The sequence below is a fragment of the Oncorhynchus mykiss genome, chromosome 24 (genome assembly GCF_013265735.2).
Source record: "Oncorhynchus mykiss isolate Arlee chromosome 24, USDA_OmykA_1.1, whole genome shotgun sequence".
In the NCBI taxonomy this organism is placed as follows: domain Eukaryota; kingdom Metazoa; phylum Chordata; class Actinopteri; order Salmoniformes; family Salmonidae; genus Oncorhynchus; species Oncorhynchus mykiss.
Window position 1 is genome coordinate 37,187,777 of NC_048588.1, and position 23,703 is coordinate 37,211,479.

The 23,703-nt window shown below is 43.7% G+C and overlaps 3 protein-coding genes across 7 annotated transcripts in view; 2 read left to right on the forward strand and 1 right to left on the reverse strand.

Annotated features, from left to right (window-relative positions):
- The window catches only part of urb1 (URB1 ribosome biogenesis homolog), a 65,466-nt gene extending 62,082 nt beyond the window's left edge, over nucleotides 1-3,384 (forward strand). For both annotated transcript variants that reach the window (XM_036961473.1, XM_036961474.1), the window contains exons 37-38: nucleotides 1,836-2,510; nucleotides 2,724-3,384. In XM_036961473.1, the coding sequence (XP_036817368.1) occupies nucleotides 1,836-2,510; nucleotides 2,724-2,944 (896 nt within the window). In that variant the 3' untranslated portion in view covers nucleotides 2,945-3,384. The remainder of the gene's footprint in view (nucleotides 1-1,835; nucleotides 2,511-2,723) is intronic.
- Nucleotides 3,385-3,487: 103 nt separating this feature from the next.
- Nucleotides 3,488-5,308, reverse strand: mrap (melanocortin 2 receptor accessory protein). 2 transcript variants are annotated; one of them, NM_001246347.1, is made up of 4 exons: nucleotides 5,224-5,308; nucleotides 4,562-4,646; nucleotides 3,952-4,048; nucleotides 3,574-3,747 (listed from the first exon to the last, which is right to left on the reverse strand). In NM_001246347.1, the coding sequence occupies exons 1-4, from the start codon at nucleotides 5,224-5,226 to the stop codon at nucleotides 3,696-3,698; spliced, it is 237 nt and encodes a 78-aa protein (NP_001233276.1). In that variant the 5' UTR covers nucleotides 5,227-5,308; the 3' UTR covers nucleotides 3,574-3,695. The 2 variants fall into 2 exon arrangements, with proteins under 2 accessions (XP_036816940.1, NP_001233276.1); XM_036961045.1 differs by lacking the exon at nucleotides 5,224-5,308 and having other exon boundaries at nucleotides 3,488-3,747; nucleotides 4,562-4,814.
- A 551-nt stretch (nucleotides 5,309-5,859) lies between these two features.
- Nucleotides 5,860-23,703, forward strand: part of LOC110503265 (SR-related and CTD-associated factor 4) — a 45,863-nt gene continuing 28,019 nt past the window's right edge. For all 3 annotated transcript variants that reach the window (XM_036961319.1, XM_036961317.1, XM_036961318.1), the window contains exons 1-10: nucleotides 5,860-6,038; nucleotides 7,069-7,152; nucleotides 7,341-7,385; nucleotides 8,273-8,434; nucleotides 13,655-14,161; nucleotides 14,749-14,922; nucleotides 15,139-15,488; nucleotides 15,781-15,977; nucleotides 16,095-16,195; nucleotides 16,387-16,500. In XM_036961319.1, coding sequence (XP_036817214.1) covers nucleotides 6,009-6,038; nucleotides 7,069-7,152; nucleotides 7,341-7,385; nucleotides 8,273-8,434; nucleotides 13,655-14,161; nucleotides 14,749-14,922; nucleotides 15,139-15,488; nucleotides 15,781-15,977; nucleotides 16,095-16,195; nucleotides 16,387-16,500 — 1,764 coding nt within the window. In that variant the 5' untranslated portion in view covers nucleotides 5,860-6,008. The remainder of the gene's footprint in view (nucleotides 6,039-7,068; nucleotides 7,153-7,340; nucleotides 7,386-8,272; nucleotides 8,435-13,654; nucleotides 14,162-14,748; nucleotides 14,923-15,138; nucleotides 15,489-15,780; nucleotides 15,978-16,094; nucleotides 16,196-16,386; nucleotides 16,501-23,703) is intronic.

Here is a 23,703-nt window from a genome sequence, read left to right on the forward strand (position 1 = left end):
GGTCAACCATCCTCCAGGAGATCTAATGGGTGGTCAACCATCCTCCAGGAGAGATCTAATGGGTGGTCAACCATCCTCCAGGAGAGCTAATGGGTAGTCAACCATCCTCCAGGAGATCTAATGGGTGGTCAACCATCCTCCAGGAGATCTAATGGGTGGTCAACCATCCTCCAGGAGATCTAATGGGTGGTCAACCATCCTCCAGGAGAGCTAATGGGTAGTCAACCATCCTCCAGGAGAGCTAATGGGTAGTCAACCATCCTCCAGGAGATCTAATGGGTAGTCAACCATCCTCCAGGAGATCTAATGGGTGGTCAACCATCCTCCAGGAGAGCTAATGGGTAGTCAACCATCCTCCAGGAGAGCTCATGGGTGGTCAGGTTTCATTTTTATTCCCCCTCTAACAAAAACCACAACCAGACCTTGATAAACTGCCTCCGTTTGAGCAGGTCTGGATCGAATGCCTGCACACACAGCAGCTCTCCAGGCTGAGGGCTGACCATGTGTGTTTTATACAGTAGTCTAACAGGTATTCTACTATGTGGGGGTTTAGTGCCTTGCTCAATAACAGGAGATGGTACATGGGATCAGAGAACAGCCTCCCTGTGTTGATACCACATTACACTGACTTTTCTATACAGTGCCCCCCCCCCCCCCCCCCCCCCCCCCGTAATTATTGGGACAGTGACCCATTTTCTGTTTTGGCTCTGTACTCCAGCACTTTGGACTTGAAATTATAAAATGAGTAAGAAAGTTAGACGCACAAATTTCATACCCCCAAGACATGCTAACCTCTCACCATTACAATAACAGGGGAGGTTAGCATTTTATATCATACCCCCAAGACATGCTAACCTCTCATCATTACAATAACAGGGGAGGTTAGCATTTAATATCATACCCCCAATACATGCTAACCTCTCATCATTACAATAACAGGGGAGGTTAGCATTTAATATCATATCCCCAAGACATGCTAACCTCTCACCATTACAATAACAGGAGAGGTTAGCATTTAATATCATACCCCCAAGACATGCTAACCTCTCACCATTACAATAACAGGGGAGGTTAGCATTTTATATCATACCCCCAAGACATGCTAACCTCTCATCATTACAATAACAGGGGAGGTTAGCATTTTATATCATACCCCCAAGACATGCTAACCTCTCACCATTACAATAACAGGGGAGGTTAGCATTTTATATCATACCCCCAAGACATGCTAACCTCTCATCATTACAATAACAGGGGAGGTTAGCATTTAATATCATACCCCCAAGACATGCTAACCTCTCATCATTACAATAACAGGGGAGGTTAGCATTTAATATCATACCCCCAAGACATGCTAACCTCTCATCATTACAATAACAGGGGAGGTTAGCATTTAATATCATACCCCCAATACATGCTAACCTCTCATCATTACAATAACAGGGGAGGTTAGCATTTAATATCATATCCCCAAGACATGCTAACCTCTCACCATTACAATAACAGGAGAGGTTAGCATTTAATATCATACCCCCAATACATGCTAACCTCTCACCAAAGTGCTGCAGTACAGAGCCAAAACAACAAATGTGTCACTGTCCCAATAATTACAGAGGGCGCCCTATGTACGTAGAGACGCCACCAATTGTTGGTCATGGAAAGTTGGTTAAATGTCATGGAAAAGTCATGAAATTCCACCTGTCAAAAATGTGTATGAACCTTGCCTTGACAAATCTCTGTACTGGCATTGGTTTCAGCTTGGCATTATTCACCCCTTGTCCTCGTCTATGACAGCAGAATCAACATTGTCTGTTTGTGTTTCTGTACGTCCTCAGGGTCGGGCAGGGAGAAAGGCCGAGGGAGAAGCTCCTCTGTCCAGGCCCAGGCCCAGGCCCGTTCTCACTCCCGACCAAAGGAACAGGAGGAGGAAGGAGAGGTGGAGAGACGAGAGGAGGAGAAGACTCTGTTGGACAAGTGTATTCCTCACCTCAGGAATATCTTTACCCACTGGGAGCCTGTCTCTCTTGTCTGTCCCCCCTCTTCTCCCGCCAGCCCACCTCCCTCCCCTGACCCCCATACTCCCACCTCCACCCCTCTGGCTAACACCACAGCCCGTCTTCTCACCAGGTGGTTCCTGAACTCCTTGGTCGAGGGAGCCTCCACCTACGAGGACAAAAGGACAGTCCACTTCCTTCGCTGGTTCCAGAAGACTGTCCTGTCTCATAGATTCATAGTGGACTTGGTGCTGGCTGACCCTGCTGTGAGAGTGGACCTGCTCCGTCTATATCACCAGGCCTGTGAAGCCCAGGCCCAGACCCAGCCCCAGACCCAGACCCAGACCCAGCCCCAGCCCCAGGCCCAGATCTCTTCCAGGGTAGAACACGTCCAGCTGTTCACCAACATTATGATCCAGCTCCTGGAGTCCAGAGGCTGCACGGAGAGTGACCTGCACAGGGCCGTGCTCACAGCATGCTCCCTAGGAACAACGTGTGATGACCAGACCACGAAGGGTAAGAAGAGATGACCGATTCAGATGAACTTTATCTTCAATATTTATTGTATCGTAACAGGGGAGATTGCAGTGATTTGTAAAAAATAACATCAGATATAGCTACAAATTCCTGGAAAAATAGATTTACATTGAAACTATTGTGTTGCTTGGAAATGGAAGGAAATGACACGTTGTTGTTGTTGTTGTTGTTTATCTTGATCTCCTCCTTCAGAAGGTCTGATGTTGCTGTCTCTGTACATCCATGAGATGTGGAGCGGCGCGAAGAGCCCAGAGCTGTTCCTGAACCATGTCAGACTGGCGAATGAGATCCAGGGCTCTGTAGGAACCAAGGACCAGAAGAAGAATTCCAAACGACGTTCCCAGACACACACAGCCCTCAGAACCATCTGTAGCGACCTCCTCTCAGGACTGCAGTCTACTGTTGCACCATAGGGGGTTAAATAGCTGTGGCCCACATTACACCCTATTGAGTATGCTATTTCTTAACCAGGGCCCGTGGTCTCTGGTCAAAAAGTAGTGAACTACTCTGAGTGTACAAAACATTAAGAACACCTGCTCTTCCCATGACATAGACTGACCAGGTGAAAGATATGATCCCTTATTGATGTCACTTGTTAAATCCACTTCAAATCAGTGGAGATGAAGGGGAGGAGACAGATTAAAGAAGCTCTATGTTAGGAAGGTGTTCCTAATGTTTGCTACACTCTGTGTGTGTGTGTGTGTGTGTGTGTCTGTGTGTCTGTCTGTGTGTGTATTTTGCATCTACATTTTCTAAAAGAAGTTGTGTGTTTTGTATGTAAAATCATTCATTTCATTTTTATTTTTTTGTTCAAAACATTCACTTCGCTCTTTTATAAAATGTTGTAAAACTATTTTGGTGTCGTCTTGTATTTGAATAGAAACATGGGAAATCCCACTTTGTAACCAGGCCATTACATTGCAGGAAGTCGACGTTCCACACAGATGGTTCATAATAGTTCTGTAGAGTTGAGAAATGCTCCATCAGATCACAGCAGTGGTGGTCCAAATGCCATATCCTGGCAGTGTGTCCTTAATTGAGGCACTTAACCCCTAAAAAAAAATGGCTCTTTGGGCTCTGCACTGGCTGCCTTGTGCTCTCAACGTGTGTGTGTCTTTCAGAGGGGTTTGGGGATCAAGCAGAAAACAGATCACGTTTTCTCCATCAAGCAGAATTGGATCTAGGGTTCCTCCACGATTTCTTGGCCGTTTTGGAACTATGAGAAAACAATACAATACATTTGCATTAAACAGATGCAAGGGGGAAATTCTTTTTGTTGTTTTTCCTCATCAGCGAGTCCTAACAATTTATCTTTTATCCGCCTTTCAGATTCAAAGCCTCATAAATACTCATCCGTCTGTAAAACATGACCTGAAATACATTGTATTCAGGCTGTATGAGACTGAAAGGAGCGACTTACTTGGGTAGACTGACTGAACGGGACATGAAAGTCAAAATGGCAAACAGGAATCCCACAAAAGCAGCCAGACTGATCCAGAATACGATCACTATCAAGTCTGATAGAGGGAAAAGAGGGACAATCTTAGTATCGCTGCAAGTCTTTGTTCCAAAAGGCATCCTATTCCCTATATAGTACACTACTTTAGACCAGGGCTGGCATCCTATTCCCTATATAGTACACTACTTTAGACCAGGGCTGGCATCCTATTCCCTATATAGTGCACTACTTTAGACCAGGGCTGGCATCCTATTCCCTATATAGTGCACTATTTTAGACCAGGGCTGGCATCCTATTCCCTATATAGTGCACTACTTTAGACCTGGGCTGGCACCCTATTCCCTATATAGTGCACTACTTTAGACCAGGGCTGGCACCCTATTCCCTATATAGTGCACTATTTTAGACCAGGGCTGGCATCCTATTCCCTACATAGTGCACTACTTTAGACCAGGGCTGGCACCCTATTCCCTATATAGTGCACTACTTTTGACGTGTATAGTGCACTATATAGGGAGTAGGGTGCCATTTGGGATACAGGGAGGTGATGGTAAAGGAAGCCAATACTCACACTTGTTATATTTCAGTTTGCGCTCGTCCACTGGTATTGGGTCTAGGTAATCGTAGTAATATTCCCACTCGTATCTCCATGAATCCTGTGAGGAGTTAGTGGAGTTTATCATTCTCATGGTCAGTCGTGTAGGAATGCCTTTTCCTCTCTCAGATTTATTGTGCTCTCCCTCTCCCCCTTTCTGTCTCTCTCCTGCCCTGTTGCTCTCTCTCTCCTGCCTTCTCTCCTTCCCTGTCTCTCTCTCCTGCCCTGTCTCTCTCTCTCTCTCTCCTGCCCTGTCGCTCTCTCTCTCCTGCCCTGTCTCTCTCTCTCTCCTGCCCTGTTGCTCTCTCTCTCTCCTGCCTTCTCTCCTTCCCTGTCTCTTTCTCTCGCCCTGTTTCTCGGACTGTCTCTCTCTCTTTCTCTCTCCCGCCCTGTCTCTCTCTCAAACCGAGATCATGATAAAACAACTTTTAAAAAAACAAGGCACTTATGTATAGATCTCAATTTTTCATAAAAAGTAAAAATATGGGTGGGTCATAGAAATACAATGTACAGTAGTTGATGTGTCACGTAATTTTCTAATTTCCTTTGTACAGCTTTCTTGTGTTGTCAGCTGCCCTTGATCTGCCCACATAGATCTTTATGATTAGTATAATTGAGTTACTATAAATTATCATCACCATTCTCAATTTGTGATAAACTCTTGAATATTGTTCTGATTCACATCTGTCTTTGCAGCAATCCTGTCCTGGCCTCTTCTGGTCTCTCGCGAGAAATTGGGTATGCGTTCCAATGTGTTTTTCCCTCGTAAACGTTTTGGCCACAGATAGAACAATGCACCAGATATTTCATCGGATGTATAAATGTGAAGCATCCGGTAAGCTTTTCCACTCACTACCAAATATGGTGATGAGCGGAAGCCCAGTGGGAGATGGAGCGAAATGTATTTATGCCCGAAAATCTGCTAATTTTCTCATCGATGAAACATTTGATCTCCATACAGTTTTCTGTTTCAAAAAGGAAGATATATAACAGAGTGGACTGCGTGTTGTAGACTTTACCCTTTGCTAAAGTTTCAAAAAAAAAATGGCGTTTAATTAAATTAAGAGTGCAGGGGCGAATTGAGTTATTGCACACGCGCACTTCATGAATTAGGCGTTCCCTAACGGAAATATGCAAATATATGCTAGAACGCTCCAATAGGATCTCCACTAGCTTGTGAATGGCTCTGCCCACATCCTTGCTTGGCTCTGCCATTGGCTCCCGTTGGAAACGACCGGCTCTATCTTGGGTTAGTTCTCCAAATCTTTGTTTTGGTCATACCTGTTATCGACAAGCGGAGACACGGGTTAGCAACGAGAGCTGATGTTTGCTACGACTATATAAACACAGCTAGCTAGCTAAATCACCACGCATTACTCACTTGTAAGGATAATTGATCGGCACATCAACAAACAAGTAAAGTATGGATTCCGTCAACGCTTTCAACTTGGAGGTAAAATATGAAGCTGTTTTTATATCAGTCGTTTTTTTTCGGTTAGCTAACTACATTGCTATCTTAGCTAGCTCACCCAGAGGCAGATATCTCTACTGGCTAACCAAATGTCGATGTAGTTAGCTAGTTATCTGGCCAAAGATGTCCCAATTGAGCCAACTGTTTGCCATGTTACTAAAATGATCTAGCCCACCAGAAGGACAATATATTAATTTAATAGCAAATCAAACGTAGGTTAGATGCTACCCGCTTGTGACCTTTCTAATCAACAACTCCAACATGGCTACGCAGCTAACGGTAGCTAGCTAAAAGCTATCATGCTAGATGGCGAACTTTTTTATTATGTTTGTTAACCTAAGATGGATCATCAGTCTTTGAGTGTTATTACTGGTCTCCCATAATTAATGCACAGACCATGACAGAAACAGCTGATAATGTGAACTGTATTGCACGGCCAGATTACTGTTTTGTTGGGTTGATTGTGTCGGCCTGTATTAGTACATAAACCAATGGTTCCTCATTGAGTTAACTAACTAGTTGGTTACAGTAGCTAACTAGCTGCTAGGTGGTGGTTTTGTTTAAAAGGAAATGCAACTCGGGTTATGTAATTACAAGATTGGTAACGTTAGTTTCCCAGTTGTTTTTATGTACAAAGTTATTTGTCTAAAATAAACTATTCGTTAATATAATTAAAGTGTTGTGTGGTAGCTAGCTGTTTTCCTCTTGTAGATGACTACACTAGGCATTTATATCCCCGTCAACTGTTACTTTATTTAGCATAATTCAAAACATGGGCAGCATCACTTCTCATCATTCCCCACGTTGTGTATGTTTGCCACATTAACAATGTGTTAATTGTAGATGCATCCTGTGTTTGTTTTTGTTTTTTCCACTTGATTATCTGTCTACCTTTACTCTCTAAACTTTGGTGTAACAGTGGTTATAATATAAAACACAAATGTGAGTTTTGGATGATATGACCTCGTTCAGGTGCTAACTAAAGGTATTATTCGTTTTCCTCTAACTATAGTTATTCGCCATGATTGACATGAAGCCTCCAATATCACGAGCAAAGATGATGTCAGTCACTAAATCAGCAATAAAGGCTATCAAGGTAAGTTAGGCCAACAGAGTAACGTGTATATGTGTAAACTGTGTATACTGTAGAAGGAGCACTGTCCTGTTATCTGATAAGTTGAGTGTCTCATTGGAAAATAAAAATACGGGTGGAGATATTTTTCTTATGCTAAAATGTGACCATGTCTAAATTCACAACATGACACATTTCATCTTGCCTCTCAGCTATACAAGCATGTTGTCCAGATTGTGGAGAAGTTCATCAAGAAGGTAAGTCATGGGGAAAACAACCATGGAACTATTATCAAGAGTGGGTCGCTTTGCTTTCAGACAATGCCAGTAGCCTGAAGTCGTCCGCATGTTGCCCATCCGGAGCAGTTTGTGCATATTTTGTGACGTTTTTATTTGTTTTAGTCTTTGACGAAGTTAATATTTCGGCTGTTCGTGCACATTTCTCTCGCTCTCTCGCTCTCTCTCTCTCTGTGTCTCTGTCTCTCTCTGTCTCTGTCTCTGTCTCTCTCTGTTTGTCTCTCTCTCTCTGTTTGTCTCTCTCTCTCTCTCTCTCTGTTTGTCTCTCTCTCTCTCTCTCTCTCTGTCTCTCTCGAGGCAAGCCTGACGTTAAGGAAGCCAAAGTATTATGTCCCTTCATCAGTGATTTGTTGACAGTAGGGATTCTAAAATTGTGTTTTTGTCATTCAATGAGAGAAATGTTTCATTCAAATTTATTCACTTGAAATACTGCACAAAACATCCTAGTTGGATGTAAAACCTTGTGACTAAGATCTCTGCAAAAAAAAGTAAACCAATTCCATATATTTTGAGGTGTCTTGGGTTAATTCTGACTATTTTGAAGAAGTGTACTGGCTACGGCATCTCAACATGGACAAACGGTACTATTGCTGCTTCTTTTCTTTTTAAAAATTTATTTTTTACAAGAGATTATGCCAGCACGCTCGTTCGGTTTGCCAATCACCCGAACTGAGGCATGCGGAAGGCTTTAGCCCTGGAAACCATATAATAAAAACTTACGTTTTTATCCTTTTTATAAAATGGTTATAAAACATTTCAGGTTTTGACCCTTATTGTAATTTGTAGACCAGTGATAAGGTAGAAATACCAATGATGATGATGATAACATCTGAGCCTTGTTCCTCAAGTGCAAGCCAGAGCTGAAGGTTCCTGGCCTATACGTGGTGGATTCCATTGTCCGACAGTCCCGACACCAGTTTGGAGTGGACAAGGACGTCTATGGACCAAGGTTCCAAAAGAACTTCACCCCGACATTCCAGAACCTCTATCTCTGTCCACACGATGACAAGGTGGGTTACTACTGTAGCTCTTTTTTTGTGTGTGGGGGGGGGATTTACACCAAGTCAGCGATGCACAGTTTTTGTTCTAGCACTGACACACTAATCGGTAGTTTAGTTGTGGGTGGTTGTGTTCAGTTAGCCGCGCGTGGGTGGTTGTGTTCAGTTAGCCGCGTGTGGGTGGTTGTGTTCAGTTAGCCGCGTGTGGGTGGTTGTGTTCAGTGGTTGTTGAATCATGGATGATTGAAGCTTTTGGACATCAGCACAATGTTGAGGGAATCCTATTTGACTCAAGAAAAAGATACTCGTAACATATACACAATCTTGCAAAAAGCCTATCCAACTGACAAGCTCTTAGAAAAAATATAAACTATTTGGAACCAAGACTTAAATAGAATTGATATTGGCATAAGATGGAGGGAATGTTGAACACGAAAACGTATGTTTAATCCAGTATAAGTTAATGTATGAATTCAGTGTTTTTGCTAGTTTTGGATATCACCTAGGTCTATATGATCAGGAAGAGTAAGAATAGTAGATTGGTCTTGTTTTTCTGCAAGTTAACAATTGTCACAATGTTTGTTCTTCAAATTCTGTATTTTATTGAAACAAAAAATGAATCAAATAGCCTACATTATCTTGAAAAATAAATTGAAGGGTTTAGTTTGCCCAAGCTTCATTTTTTTTCTCCAGATGTTTCCTCGCAAAGTTGACCTTTTTCATATAACATGCACATTTGTTGTTTTTCTAAGTCCACAACCATGCTTAAACCACATCAGAAGACCACTTTTGAGGACTGGTAAAATCAGATAATTTGTGGATGTAGTTACCCTTTAATTCAAATACACACCTAGCAAGAGGCTGTTTAGTGGTGTTTTTGTGGTGAACATGATATGGTAGAGTTTGCAAAACAAATACCCACTTGATTGACTCAAATAATCATGATATCTTTCTGCCAGGTAAGTGTTGTCCACTTTGTACTTAACATTTTAATTGAGAAGTTTTTTGGGAAAAGCCTTTCTAACTACCAGAAGACTGTTTTCATTAGCATTGTCGCTAACGGCTACGCAAAGAGGTAGTCACACGCACACACGCACTGCACACACACACACAGATGTGTGTTCTCGTTGCCTCTTCAGGAAGTTGCAGGAAATACGAATCACTGATGCATTCTGTTCACTTGGTGAAATTATTTTTTCCCCAATACATGTAGTGGATTCCCTGCTGAGGTCAATACTTCCCATTTTAATGCCTGGATCCCTCGAGGGCCCTAACGACCATATTTTGGACCAGAATGAGTCTCTTCGCGACCTATTGTTCCTGCAGTGATGATTCACCAACTTCATCAAATGTTTTCAGAATAATCTCCAAAAAGCCTCGGTCTATCTGTAGCCTACGCAAAATTAGGGGGTCAAATGAGCAACTCTCTCAGATGCCATTTGTGAAGTTACACTGACTAACGAGAGTCACTGAATTTAGCGTCGCTGTCTAGCGAGGCCCTGACGTCCTAGGAAAGGAATCCTGGGAAATCCTTTGGTTTACTGCCCCGATGTGATACTATGGACATATAACCACATGGTAATGATTAACGAATAGCAAAGGGATATAGGAGAGACTTTATTCATTCAGTTTGACACTTTTTTTTTATAAAACTAGTCAACACTTCCTGTTCGGTCGCCAATCAACACACAGTAAATAGTCTACTGTACGCCAATCAACACACAGTAAATAGTCTACTGTACGCCAATCAACACACAGTAAATAGTCTACTGTACGCCAATCAACACACAGTAAACAGTCTACTGTACGCCAATCAACACACAGTAAATAGTCTACTGTACGCCAATCAACACACAGTAAATAGTCTACTGTACGCCAATCAACACACAGTAAACAGTCTACTGTACGCCAATCAACACACAGTAAACAGTCTACTGTACGCCAATCAACACACAGTAAATAGTCTACTGTACGCCAATCAACACACAGTAAACAGTCTACTGTACGCCAATCAACACACAGTAAACAGTCTACTGTACGCCAATCAACACACAGTAAATAGTCTACTGTACGCCAATCAACACACAGTAAATAGTCTACTGTACGCCAATCAACACACAGTAAACAGTCTACTGTACGCCAATCAACACACAGTAAACAGTCTACTGTACGCCAATCAACACACAGTAAACAGTCTACTGTACGCCAATCAACACACAGTAAATAGTCTACTGTACGCCAATCAACACACAGTAAATAGTCTACTGTACGCCAATCAACACACAGTAAACAGTCTACTGTACGCCAATCAACACACAGTAAACAGTCTACTGTACGCCAATCAACACACAGTAAACAGTCTACTGTACGCCACTCAACACACAGTAAATAGTCTACTGTACGCCAATCAACACACAGTAAACAGTCTACTGTACGCCAATCAACACACAGTAAACAGTCTACTGTACGCCAATCAACACACAGTAAATAGTCTACTGTACGCCAATCAACACACAGTAAACAGTCTACTGTACGCCAATCAACACACAGTAAATAGTCTACTGTACGCCAATCAACACACAGTAAACAGTCTACTGTACGCCACTCAACACACAGTAAATAGTCTACTGTACGCCAATCAACACACAGTAAATAGTCTACTGTACGCCAATCAACACACAGTAAACAGTCTACTGTACGCCAATCAACACACAGTAAACAGTCTACTGTACGCCAATCAACACACAGTAAATAGTCTACTGTACGCCAATCAACACACAGTAAATAGTCTACTGTACGCCAATCAACACACAGTAAATAGTCTACTGTACGCCAATCAACACACAGTAAACAGTCTACTGTACGCCAATCAACACACAGTAAATAGTCTACTGTACGCCAATCAACACACAGTAAATAGTCTACTGTACGCCAATCAACACACAGTAAACAGTCTACTGTACGCCAATCAACACACAGTAAATAGTCTACTGTACGCCAATCAACACACAGTAAACAGTCTACTGTACGCCAATCAACACACAGTAAATAGTCTACTGTACGCCAATCAACACACAGTAAACAGTCTACTGTACGCCACTCAACACACAGTAAACAGTCTACTGTACGCCAATCAACACACAGTAAATAGTCTACTGTACGCCAATCAACACACAGTAAACAGTCTACTGTACGCCAATCAACACACAGTAAATAGTCTACTGTACGCCAATCAACACACAGTAAACAGTCTACTGTACGCCACTCAACACACAGTAAACAGTCTACTGTACGCCAATCAACACACAGTAAACAGTCTACTGTACGCCAATCAACACACAGTAAATAGTCTACTGTACGCCAATCAACACACAGTAAATAGTCTACTGTACGCCAATCAACACACAGTAAACAGTCTACTGTACGCCAATCAACACACAGTAAACAGTCTACTGTACGCCAATCAACACACAGTAAATAGTCTACTGTACGCCAATCAACACACAGTAAACAGTCTACTGTACGCCAATCAACACACAGTAAATAGTCTACTGTACGCCAATCAACACACAGTAAACAGTCTACTGTACGCCAATCAACACACAGTAAATAGTCTACTGTACGCCAATCAACACACAGTAAACAGTCTACTGTACGCCAATCAACACACAGTAAACAGTCTACTGTACGCCAATCAACACACAGTAAACAGTCTACTGTACGCCAATCAACACACAGTAAACAGTCTACTGTACGCCACTCAACACACAGTAAATAGTCTACTGTACGCCAATCAACACACAGTAAACAGTCTACTGTACGCCAATCAACACACAGTAAACAGTCTACTGTACGCCAATCAACACACAGTAAATAGTCTACTGTACGCCAATCAACACACAGTAAATAGTCTACTGTACGCCAATCAACACACAGTAAATAGTCTACTGTACGCCACTCAACACACAGTAAATAGTCTACTGTACGCCAATCAACACACAGTAAACAGTCTACTGTACGCCAATCAACACACAGTAAACAGTCTACTGTACGCCAATCAACACACAGTAAACAGTCTACTGTACGCCAATCAACACACAGTAAATAGTCTACTGTACGCCAATCAACACACAGTAAACAGTCTACTGTACGCCAATCAACACACAGTAAATAGTCTACTGTACGCCAATCAACACACAGTAAACAGTCTACTGTACGCCACTCAACACACAGTAAACAGTAAATTACCGCGTGGCTGGTAATATGAAACGGGTGAAAGAAAAATAATTAGCATAAGATGTTTGACTCATCATTCCCACTAACATGGGAACATGCAAATTCACCAGCATCATGCTCGCTCCATACTTGGTGTGGGTAGTAGTCGACTAATTACTATTGGGCCAGGTGTGGGTGGTAGTCGACTAATTACTATTGGGCCAGGTGTGGGTGGTAGTCGACTAATTACTATTGGGCCAGGTGTGGGTTGTAGTCGACTAATTACTATTGGGCCGGGTGTGGGTGGGAGCCGACTAATTACTATTGGGCCAGGTGTGGGTGGAAGTAGACTAATTACTATTGGGCCAGGTGTGGGTGGTAGTCGACTAATTACTATTGGGCCAGGTGTGGGTGGTAGTCGACTAATTACTATTGGGCCAGGTGTGGGTGGTAGTCGACTAATTACTATTGGGCCGGGTGTGGGTGGGAGCCGACTAATTACTATTGGGCCGGGTGTGGGTGGTAGTCGACTAATTACTATTGGGCCGGGTGTGGGTGGAAGTAGACTAATTACTATTGGGCCAGGTGTGGGGGGTAGTCGACTAATTACTATTGGGCCAGGTGTAGGTGGTAGTCGACTAATTACTATTGGGCCAGGTGTGGGTGGAAGTCGACTAATTACTATTGGGCCAGGTGTGGGTGGAAGTCGACTAATTACTATTGGGCCAGGTGTGGGTGGTAGTCGACTAATTACTATTGGGCCAGGTGTGGGTGGTAGTCGACTAATTGGGCTGGTTTCTGATCAACTCAACGGACAACCTAAAGCGTAACTGTAAACTCCTCTCATTGTGGGTTCTTGTCTCTCTCTCTGTCTCTCTCTCTGTCTCTCTCTCTGTCTCTCTGTCTCTCTCTCTGTCTCTCTCTCTGTCTCTCTCTCTGTCTCTCTCTGTCTCTGTCTCTCTCTCTGTGTCTCTCGTCTGTCTGTCTGTCGCTCGCTCGCTCGCTCTCTCTATGCAGAGTAAGATCATCCGTGTTCTCAACCTGTGGCAGAAGAACGCTGTGTTTGAGATGGACGTCGTCCAGCCCCTGTTGGACATGGCTACTGGCTCTTTCGTCCTTGCTCCCTCCCCCCAGGAGGACCTCCAGGCCCAGCCCCCAGTCTCCAGTGCCTCTATTGCAGCAGCCCAGCACCAGGCCCAGCCCACAGTCTCCATAGCAGCAGCCCAGCCCCCAGTCTCTAGTGCCTTCGTTGCAGCAGCCCAGGCCCAGCCCACAGTCTCCAATGCCTCTATTGCAGCAGCCCAGCACCAGCCCCCTGTCTCCATAGCAGCAGCCCAGCACCAGCCCCCTGTCTCCATAGCAGCAGCAGCCCAGCACCTGGCCCAGCCCCCTGTCTCCATAGCAGCAGCAGCCCAGCCCCCTGTCTCCATAGCAGCAGCCCTGCCCCAGCTCCCACCACAGCTTCGGAACCCTGAGGCTCTGGCGGCTGTGGCCCAGCTCTTCCAGTCTGGACAGGGACACGAGGTGAGTGAGAGCTATAGAAATGAAAGTTTACGTAGAGATTATAATTCCTAACCAAGAGCTTACCTGTCATTTTGCCATGGTCAGATGTTCTACTCCCGTTTTATACTAAGTCTCTATTGTAATAGCTACACTATTAAACAGTACTAGCTCATACGGCAGGGTAGCCTAGTGGTTAGCGTGTTGGACTAGTAACTGGAAGGTTGCAAGTTCAAATCCCCGAGCTGACAAGGTACAAATCTGTCGTTCTGCCCCTGAACAGGCAGTTAACCCACTGTTCCTAGGCCGTCATTGAAAATAAGAATTTGATCTTAACTGACTTGCCTGGTTAAATAAAGGTAAAATAAATAAATACACCCCAGAACAACATGACTGGGACAGGAAATAAAAGTTTTTCTCTTCTGTGTTTGTTCTTCACTACAATCATCCATGACTCCTTTGTCTGTTTACTGTGAACAATGTAGTTCTACTCAAAATAAGTTTTTATACCAGGCTAGTAGAGGATAAATACATGATATTCTCTTGCTGGTAGCAACTGATTTGATGGATCGTGTTTAATTTGGCTGTTATCCCCTCCTGTCTGTGTCCAGCTTCAGAAGATGCTTCTGAGGTTCCAGCCAGGGCAGCAGACCACCACTCTGGTTCCCAACACCGTGTCTGACCAGACCCACTCACAGAGGGTCCAAGGCCAGCATAACACACACCATCCACTGTTCAACACACACCACACACATCCTGCAGAGCAGAATAACTCACTAGCTAAGGTAATTCATTATTGTACGCAAAGAAAATTTCTGACCAACAGACCATTTTTTTTTGTAAGGTGCCTAATCTAACAGGACAGCATTTCCGTGGTTTTCATAAAGCCTCCTTGAAAATGGGTGGTCGGTCACGGATATTAAGTCAACTCTGGTGTGATTTGTTATGGATGTGTCGCTAAATCAAGGTGTTGTGGTTGTTATGGCGGGTTCTGTCTTCAGAAACTCCTGGACCGTTTTGATTACGACGACGAACCAGAAGAAGTGAAGAAAGAGGAATTGGATTCCCTTGTTCCGGGAAACGTTTACGGTGCCCAGTTTCCTGGTCAAACGCCGCCCAACACGGAGCAGCAATTTCAGGGTCATACGATGGGCCAGCCTGGGAGGCAGCAGACACCTGGTGAAGGATACCCTGGTCTGAACAAGGGCTACAACCAGAGCCAGCACACTGCCCAGCAGAACCAGGACCAGGGAAACCCCAGAGAGAGAGAAGATCCGTCTGGGAGGAGGGATGGGAGGGAGGGGAGGCAGCGCGGCCACGGCAGGAGGTCACGCTCCAGGTCTGGCTCTCGGTAAGAAGCTGGAACCATGGTTGATATTAGTTTTTTTTTTTGTTGAGGACACTTTTTAAAAAAAAACCTGTATAAGTTTTCTTTAGGATGAACAGATCCTTTGTAACAGAACCCTGCCCGTCCCCACCTTTTTATCTTGGCTTTTAGTTCATGATTGAACTGTTATTTGAATAAACCTTTCTTGCTTTTATATCCTTTTTTAATTGTTTTTAACCTATTTCAGTTTACTGTGAAGTATGTTGCGATTTTTTTTTTACATTTATTTTTATAAATACACTTGATCTCTCTCCAGATCTCCCAGGAGAAAGAGATCCAGGTCCAACTCTCGCTCCCGGAAGCCCCGACACTCCTCCCAGCGCTCCGGGTCCCGCTCCAGGGAGAGTCGCTGGAACTCGCCTCGTTCCCGCTCGCAGGAGAGGAAGGAGAGAGAGAAGGACAAAGACCGTAGACAGAAAGGTCTGCCCAGCATCAAGAGCCAGACACTCAGTGGTACGTACTGTCAGATGATACACGAGAGGAGCCGCGTCCCAATGGGTACCCTATTCCCTACTATATTCGACAAGGGCCCCGTATTGAATGTTTCCCTCGTTGTTGTTGTTGTTGTAGTTTGCACCACGACTCTGTGGGTGGGCCAGTTGGACAAGAAGACTTCTCGGCAGGACGTCATGTGTTTACTAGAGGAGTTTGGGCAGATTGACTCCATTAATGTAAGTGCGTATACTTACTGGCACCCTAATCCCTTTGTTATAGTGCACTACTTTTGACCAGGGCCCATCAGGAATAACCAAGGGAGTGCTCTGTATAACTAATGGGGGTGGGGGGGGGGGGGGGGTTTCACCCTGAAAAAATGGTCTAGGAATAACTTAGGTAATACCAACCTGTTCCCTCTCCCCTCCAGATGATACCTCCTCGTGGCTGTGCCTATATAGTGATGGTTCACAGGCAGGATGCCTACAGAGCTCTACACAAACTCGGCAGAGGATCCTTCAAGGTCAACCAGAAGGCCATCAAGGTACTTGTTGATTTATTTATGTACGTTAAACCAACTTTTTAAAATGGTATTTAAATTGTATTTTTTTGTGGCCAGTTTGTCAAATAACATTCTGATTTACAATGTAGACCTGGTAAATATGGGGCCTCTGGCTCTTTTTAAAAGCAAGATTTAAAGAACACCAAGGAGATTGTTCCGTGTTCAAAACTGCAACCAAAACACTTCCATTTGACTTTGCAGTGCTATACATTTTATTTTTTTTATTTTTATTGGTTGCTAGGCCGGCAGTGGGAACATTTTTTTATTGGTTGCTAGGCCGGCAGTGGGAACATTTTTTTATTGGTTGCTAGGCCGGCAGTGGGAACATTTTTTTATTGGTTGCTAGGCCGGCAGTGGGAACATTTTTTTATTGGTTGCTAGGCCGGCAGTGGGAACATTTTTTTTATTGGTTGCTAGGCCGGCAGTGGGAACATTTTTTTATTGGTTGCTAGGCCGGCAGTGGGAACATTTTTTTTATTGGTTGCTAGGCCGGCAGTGGGAACATTTTTTTATTGGTTGCTAGGCCGGCAGTGGGAACATTTTTTTTATTGGTTGCTAGGCCGGCAGTGGGAACATTTTTTTTATTGGTTGCTAGGCCGGCAGTGGGAACATTTTTTTATTGGTTGCTAGGCCGGCAGTGGGAACATTTTTTTATTGGTTGCTAGGCCGGCAGTGGGAACATTTTTTTATTGGTTGCTAGGCCGGCAGTGGGAACATTTTTTTATTGGTTGCTAGGCCGCCAGTGGGAACATTTCTTTATTGGTTGCTAGGCCGCCAGTGGGAATTTTTTTATTGGTTGCTAGGCCGCCAGTGGGAACATTTTTTTATTGTTGCTAGGCCGGCAGTGGGAACATTTTTTTATTGGTTGCTAGGCCGGCAGTGGGAACATTTTTTTATTGGTTGCTAGGCCGGCAGTGGGAACATTTTTTTATTGGTTGCTAGGCCGGCAGTGGGAACATTTTTTTTATTGGTTGCTAGGCCGGCAGTGGGAACATTTTTTTTTATTGGTTGCTAGGCCGGCAGTGGGAACATTTTTTTATTGGTTGCTAGGCCGCCAGTGGGAACATTTTTTTATTGGTTGCTAGGCCGGCAGTGGGAACATTTTTTTATTGGTTGCTAGGCCGGCAGTGGGAACATTTTTTTATTGGTTGCTAGGCCGCCAGTGGGAACATTTTTTTATTGGTTGCTAGGCCGCCAGTGGGAACATTTTTTTATTGGTTGCTAGGCCGCCAGTGGGAAAAAAAATGTATTGGTTGCTAGGCCGGCAGTGGGAACATCTTTTTATTGGTTGCTAGGCCGCCAGTGGGAACTTTTTTTTATTGGTTGCTAGGCCGCCAGTGGGAACATTTTTTTAATTGGTTGCTAGGCCGCCAGTGGGAACATTTTTTTATTGGTTGCTAGGCCGCCAGTGGGAAAAAAAATGTATTGGTTGCTAGGCCGGCAGTGGGAACATTTTTTTTATTGGTTGCTAGGCCGGCAGTGGGAACATTTTTTTTATTGGTTGCTAGGCCGCCAGTGGGAACATTTTTTTATTGGTTGCTAGGCCGCCAGTGGGAACATTTTTTTTATTGGTTGCTAGGCCGCCAGTGGGAAAAAAAATGTATTGGTTGCTAGGCCGGCAGTGGGAATATGTTTTTATTGGTTGCTAGGCCGGCAGTGGGAACATTTTTTTATTGGTTGCTAGGCCGCCAGTGGGAACACTTTTTTTATTGGTTGCTAGGCCGCCAGTGGGAACATTTTTTTTATTGGTTGCTAGGCCTGCAGTGGGAACATTTTTTTATTGGTTGCTAGGCCGCCAGTGGGAACATTTTTTTATTGGTTGCTAGGCCGCCAGTGGGAACATTTTTTTATTGGTTGCTAGGCCGCCAGTGGGAAAAAAAATGTATTGGTTGCTAGGCCGGCAGTGGGAATATGTTTTTATTGGTTGCTAGGCCGCTAGTGGGAACATTTTTTTATTGGTTGCTAGGCCGCCAGTGGGAAAAAAAATGTATTGGTTGCTAGGCCGCCAGTGGGAAAAACATTTTTAGCTGGTCAAGTTTTTAGTTTTTGCCTCACAATTTGTTTTTTAAATTTTATTATCAAGATTTATTCAAACAGCAGTGTGTTATGTAAACCGGCTATTCAAGAAGTTTGGTCTGAAGTCGTCGTTGAATCTTTGCGATGCGTATTTCAGTCATCATGCTGTGTTTGAATTAACATTTCTAGAGGCTTTCCCACAAAACCTTCCTGATTTTAAATGTTGACTGTAAAGTAGGCAGAATGACCTGGCAGAATGATATTATGATGATTTTATCAATTGCGTGTCATTTATTTTGTTGTTGTTGCAAACTCTGCCATCACATGTAGCCAACATTGTACAGTAAAAAACACCAATAGCTGCTAGTCTCTTGCTAGGCGAATTAAAGGACAACTACACACCCCCTCAAAAAAAAATCCTGATTGTTACCAGACCTCAAAAGTTGTCTCTTCTGTTGGTGTTGCCATCGCTAGGGCAATGGCCGGCCTGCTCTGCTGGCCATTGGGCAGAGGCCTAATACAAACTTTAAAAAAAAAAATGTGTCTACCATCTGCTGTGGCAGATAAATTCTACTGGTCATTCAGGTTTATTACCAGGTAAAATTATTTTTCCCACAGTAATTATACCAAAAATCATGAGCATGCTTAGTAATGTTTCTAAAACAAGGAATGTATTACAATTAAGACAACTACATTGCTCAATTAAATGTAATATTTTTTTTGTCCTGAGTCTTTAAAACCCTCCTAAAGGATCGGACCCCTTTTTTCCCCAATTTTAGCCAATAATGACATACCCAAATCTAACTGCCTGTAGCTCAGGACCTGAAGCAAGGATATGCATATTCTTGATGCAGGAGAAAGGCCATAATGTATTATTCCAGTCCAGGTGCAATTTAGGATTTGGCCACTAGATGGCAGCAGTGTGTGCAAAGTTTTAGACTGATCCAATGAACCATTGCATATATGTCCAAAATGTTGTATCAAGACTGCCCATACGTGCCTAATTGGTTTATTAATACATTTTCAAGTTCATAATTGTGCACTCTCCTCAAACAATAGCAGTGTATTCTTTCACTGTAATAGCTACTGTAAATTGGACAGTACAGTTAGATTAACAAGAATTTAAGCTATTATTCTACGTTAGCTCAACCTTTTCTGCGGGAGTGACATTGATCCCGTAGAGGTTATTAAACCTAAATATCACAGATGAGACATGTTCATTCTTCAATTGTTCCCATGAGAATCTCACTAGTAGAAGGTGACAATATCTTCTCTTCGCTAGTAGTGGAAGTCAACTCAAACATTGTTATGGTCACAAGGTAAGTGGTTTTTCAATGTAAATATCCAAGAAACACAAGGATAAAGTCTCACTTTAGTAGTTATACCAACTTTTATGCCTGTGCGCATTGCTTCTAAAAACACATCTTTCAGCACTTCACTCACAGGCAGTGTTTCTGTGCGAGGTTGGTTAGCTATAACGTTAGGATTCATATTTCTTTGTGCATTACCAGATATGAAACTAAATGACAGAAAGACTTTGAAAACAGCTACTGCAGAATTGATTTAGCTTTAAATCACAGCTAAGACAACGCAGGAGTGGCTTTGGGACAAGTCTCTGAATGTCCTTCAGTGGCCCAACCAGAGCCCGGACTTGAACCCGATCGAACATCTCTGGAGAGACCTGAAAATAGCTGTGCAGCGACGCTCCCCATCCAACCTGACAGAGCTTGAGAGGATCTGCAGAGAAGAATGGGAGAAACTCCCCAAATACAGATGTGCCAAGCTTGTAGTGTCATACCCCAAGAAGACTCAAGGCTGTAATCACTGCCAAAGGTGCTTCAACAAAGTACTGAGTGAAGGGTCTGAATACTTATTTAAATGTGATATTTTAGTTTTATTTGTAATGTAGCAAAAAATAATTGTTTTTTTTTCTTTGTCATTATGGGATATTGTGTGTAGATTGGGGGGGGGGCGCAATTTAATTCATTTTATAATGACTTGCGTAACTGTGGAAAAAGTCAGGGGATCTGAATGCTTTCCGAATGTAATGGCAGAGACATTTTTTGAAACCGTTAAAATGTGTAGACATTTTCATAATATTTCAGACTTGTTTTTATTGAGTTTTTACCTGAAATTGCACCACCAGCCTGTTTTTATATTCTGAATTGTTTTCAGTAACTTCCGGCTGCACTGAGCCACGTAAAACTACAGAAGCCCATCCCCACCACCTAAAAACATGGTATCAAATGTTGATCCTACAAACCGGAGATGTTTTAACCATTTGTAACATTGTGTGGTGATCTCAGAAGTGGCACCATAGGTCCCAGAGGGGTGGGGGAGAATTGTTTTTCCTTGGGTTTTTCCTGATCTGGTAGTAGGCCAACCAACTCCCGGACCCTAGTTACAAGAGTTTGACTGTAATGAATCAGGTTAAAAATAAACTGTCGGGCTGTGGTATGTGACTAGATATATATATATTTTTTTCTTCTTTGGAAGAAAACTCCTTTCCCCATTTAAACTCCTTTCCCCATGAAAACATGCAAACCTTTTTACCCAGAGACGACTGGGATTTTAATCGAACAGGGCTGATCTGGCTCGAAGGACAGTTCCTCAGATCTTTACATTTCTAATGGAAAAATACTCATACAGTATGTCATCACTGTTATTTTTTGATTAATTTCAGTTGATCTTTTTTGGATTAAAAAGGCCTAGGTAGCTTAGTCACCTGACGTGTGAAATAAAAATCGATTTTGATCATTTTCTCAGAAGACAAAACCAGCCTATTTTAGGTAGGGTGTAACTCTTAAACTAAATTGGGATTGTCAACATTTAGGAGGAAAAAAATCCTTAGCTGACTTTTGCGATGTGGAATTGAGCTACTGTGGCAGTAGAGGTGCAATGGGAGGCACGGTGAGACCCAACCCTGAACCTGAGCCACCGTGAGACTCAACCACCATACGTGGCACGACAGATTGTTGGACGTCAATGAGGTTCAGGTTTGGGTCTCACGGTGGTTCAGGTTTGGGTCTCACGGTGGCTCAGGTTCAGGGTTGGGTCTCACGGTGGTTCAGGGTTGGGTCTCACGGTGGTTCAGGTTCAGGGTTGGGTTTCACGGTGGCTCAGGTTCAGGGTTGGGTTTCACGGTGGAGCAGGTTCAGGGTTGGGTTTCACGGTGGCTCAGGTTCAGGGTTGGGTTTCACGGTGGCTCAGGTTCAGGGTTGGGTCTCACGGTGGCTCAGGTTCAGGGTCTCACCGTGCCTCCCATTGCACCTCTACTGCCACAGTAGCTCAATTCCACCTTGCAAAAGTGCGCATCTCACCACCTTCTCAAAGCATTGCAATACAGGACTTCGCTACTGTCACTTCCCTGGTCCACTCTGCCATTTTGTAACGACCCATCACATTGATGAGAAGTGGGACAGGAAGTTCCATGTACTACTGACAATAGAGGAGAGGCACGCAGCAGAAACCCTAAAACGGCATTAACTACCATTTGTTTCTGAGATATTGGGGGGGGGGGGGGTACAAGGTGAGCACCTTGTAGGGTTTCCACTAGGGGTTCCACAGTAGGGTTTCCACTAGATAGCACAACCACAAAGTCAAAATTGACTATATCGTAAATATGCACGAAAACAAACATTTTGTGTTTTTGGTGTTCATTTGGGTTAGGCATAAGGTTAGCGGTGTGGTTAGGTTTAACCCCTTAAGGTAAATGTCTAATTAGCATAATACCCCCCTTTTTTTTACATCCAAATCCGTCAGTTTATGTTAAATATATATATATATATATAATATATATATATTTTTTTTTGCATTGGATGTGTCTCAAACCACCACATTCACCTAAACTCAGCAAAAAAGCAAAATGTCCTCTTTGTCAACTGTGCTTATTTTCAGCGAACTTTACTTGTTAGTATTTGTATGAACATAAGATTCAACAACTGAGACAAACCTAACAAGTTCCACAGACATGTGATTAAACAGAAATGGAATAATGCGTCCTTGAACAAAAGGGGGGTGGGGGGTCAAAATCAAAAGTAAGTCGGTATCTGGTGTGGTCACCAGCTGCATTAAGTACTACAGTGCAGTTGTAAATGAGAACTTGTTCTCAACTTGCCTACCTGGTTAAATAAAGGTCAAATAAAATCTCCTCATGGACTGTACCAGATTTGCCAGTTCTTGCTGTGAGATGTTACCCCACTCTTCCACCAAGGCACCTGCAAGTTTCCGGACATTTCTGGGGGGAATGGCCCTAGCCCTCCGATCCAACAGGTCCCAGACGTGCTCAATGGGATTGAGGTCCGGTCCCTTCGCTGGACATGGCAGGACACTGGCATTCCTGTCATGCAGGAAATCACGCGCAGTATGGCTGGTGACATTGTCATGCTGGAGGGCCACGTCAGGATGAGCGTGCAGGAAGGGTACTTCATGAGGGAGGAGGATGTCTTCCCTGTAACGCACAGCATTGGGATTGCCTGCAATGACAGCAAGCTCAGTCCGACGATGCTGTCATACACCGCCCCAGACCATGACGGACCCTCCACCTCCAAATCGACCCTCCACCTTCAAATCGACCCTCCACCTTCAAATCGACCCTCCACCTCCAAATCGACCCTCCACCTTCAAATCGACCCTCCACCTTCAAATCGACCCTCCACCTCCAAATCGACCCTCCACCTTCAAATCGACCCTCCACCTCCAAATCGACCCTCCACCTTCAAATCGACCCTCCACCTTCAAATCGACCCTCCACCTCCAAATCGACCCTCCACCTCCAAATCGACCCTCCACCTTCAAATCGACCCTCCACCTTCAAATCGACCCTCCACCTTCAAATCGACCCTCCACCTCCAAATCGACCCTCCACCTTCAAATCGACCCTCCACCTTCAAATCGACCCTCCACCTCCAAATCGACCCTCCACCTCCAAATCGACCCTCCACCTTCAAATCGACCCTCCACCTTCAAATCGACCCTCCACCTCCAAATCGACCCTCCACCTTCAAATCGACCCTCCACCTTCAAATCGACCCTCCACCTCCAAATCGACCCTCCACCTTCAAATCGACCCTCCACCTCCAAACCACATTTTTGTTTTTTGCTGGGTTTATTATTTATTTCAACTTTATTTAACCTAAGCTAAGATAAAGCAAAGCAGTGCGACAGAAA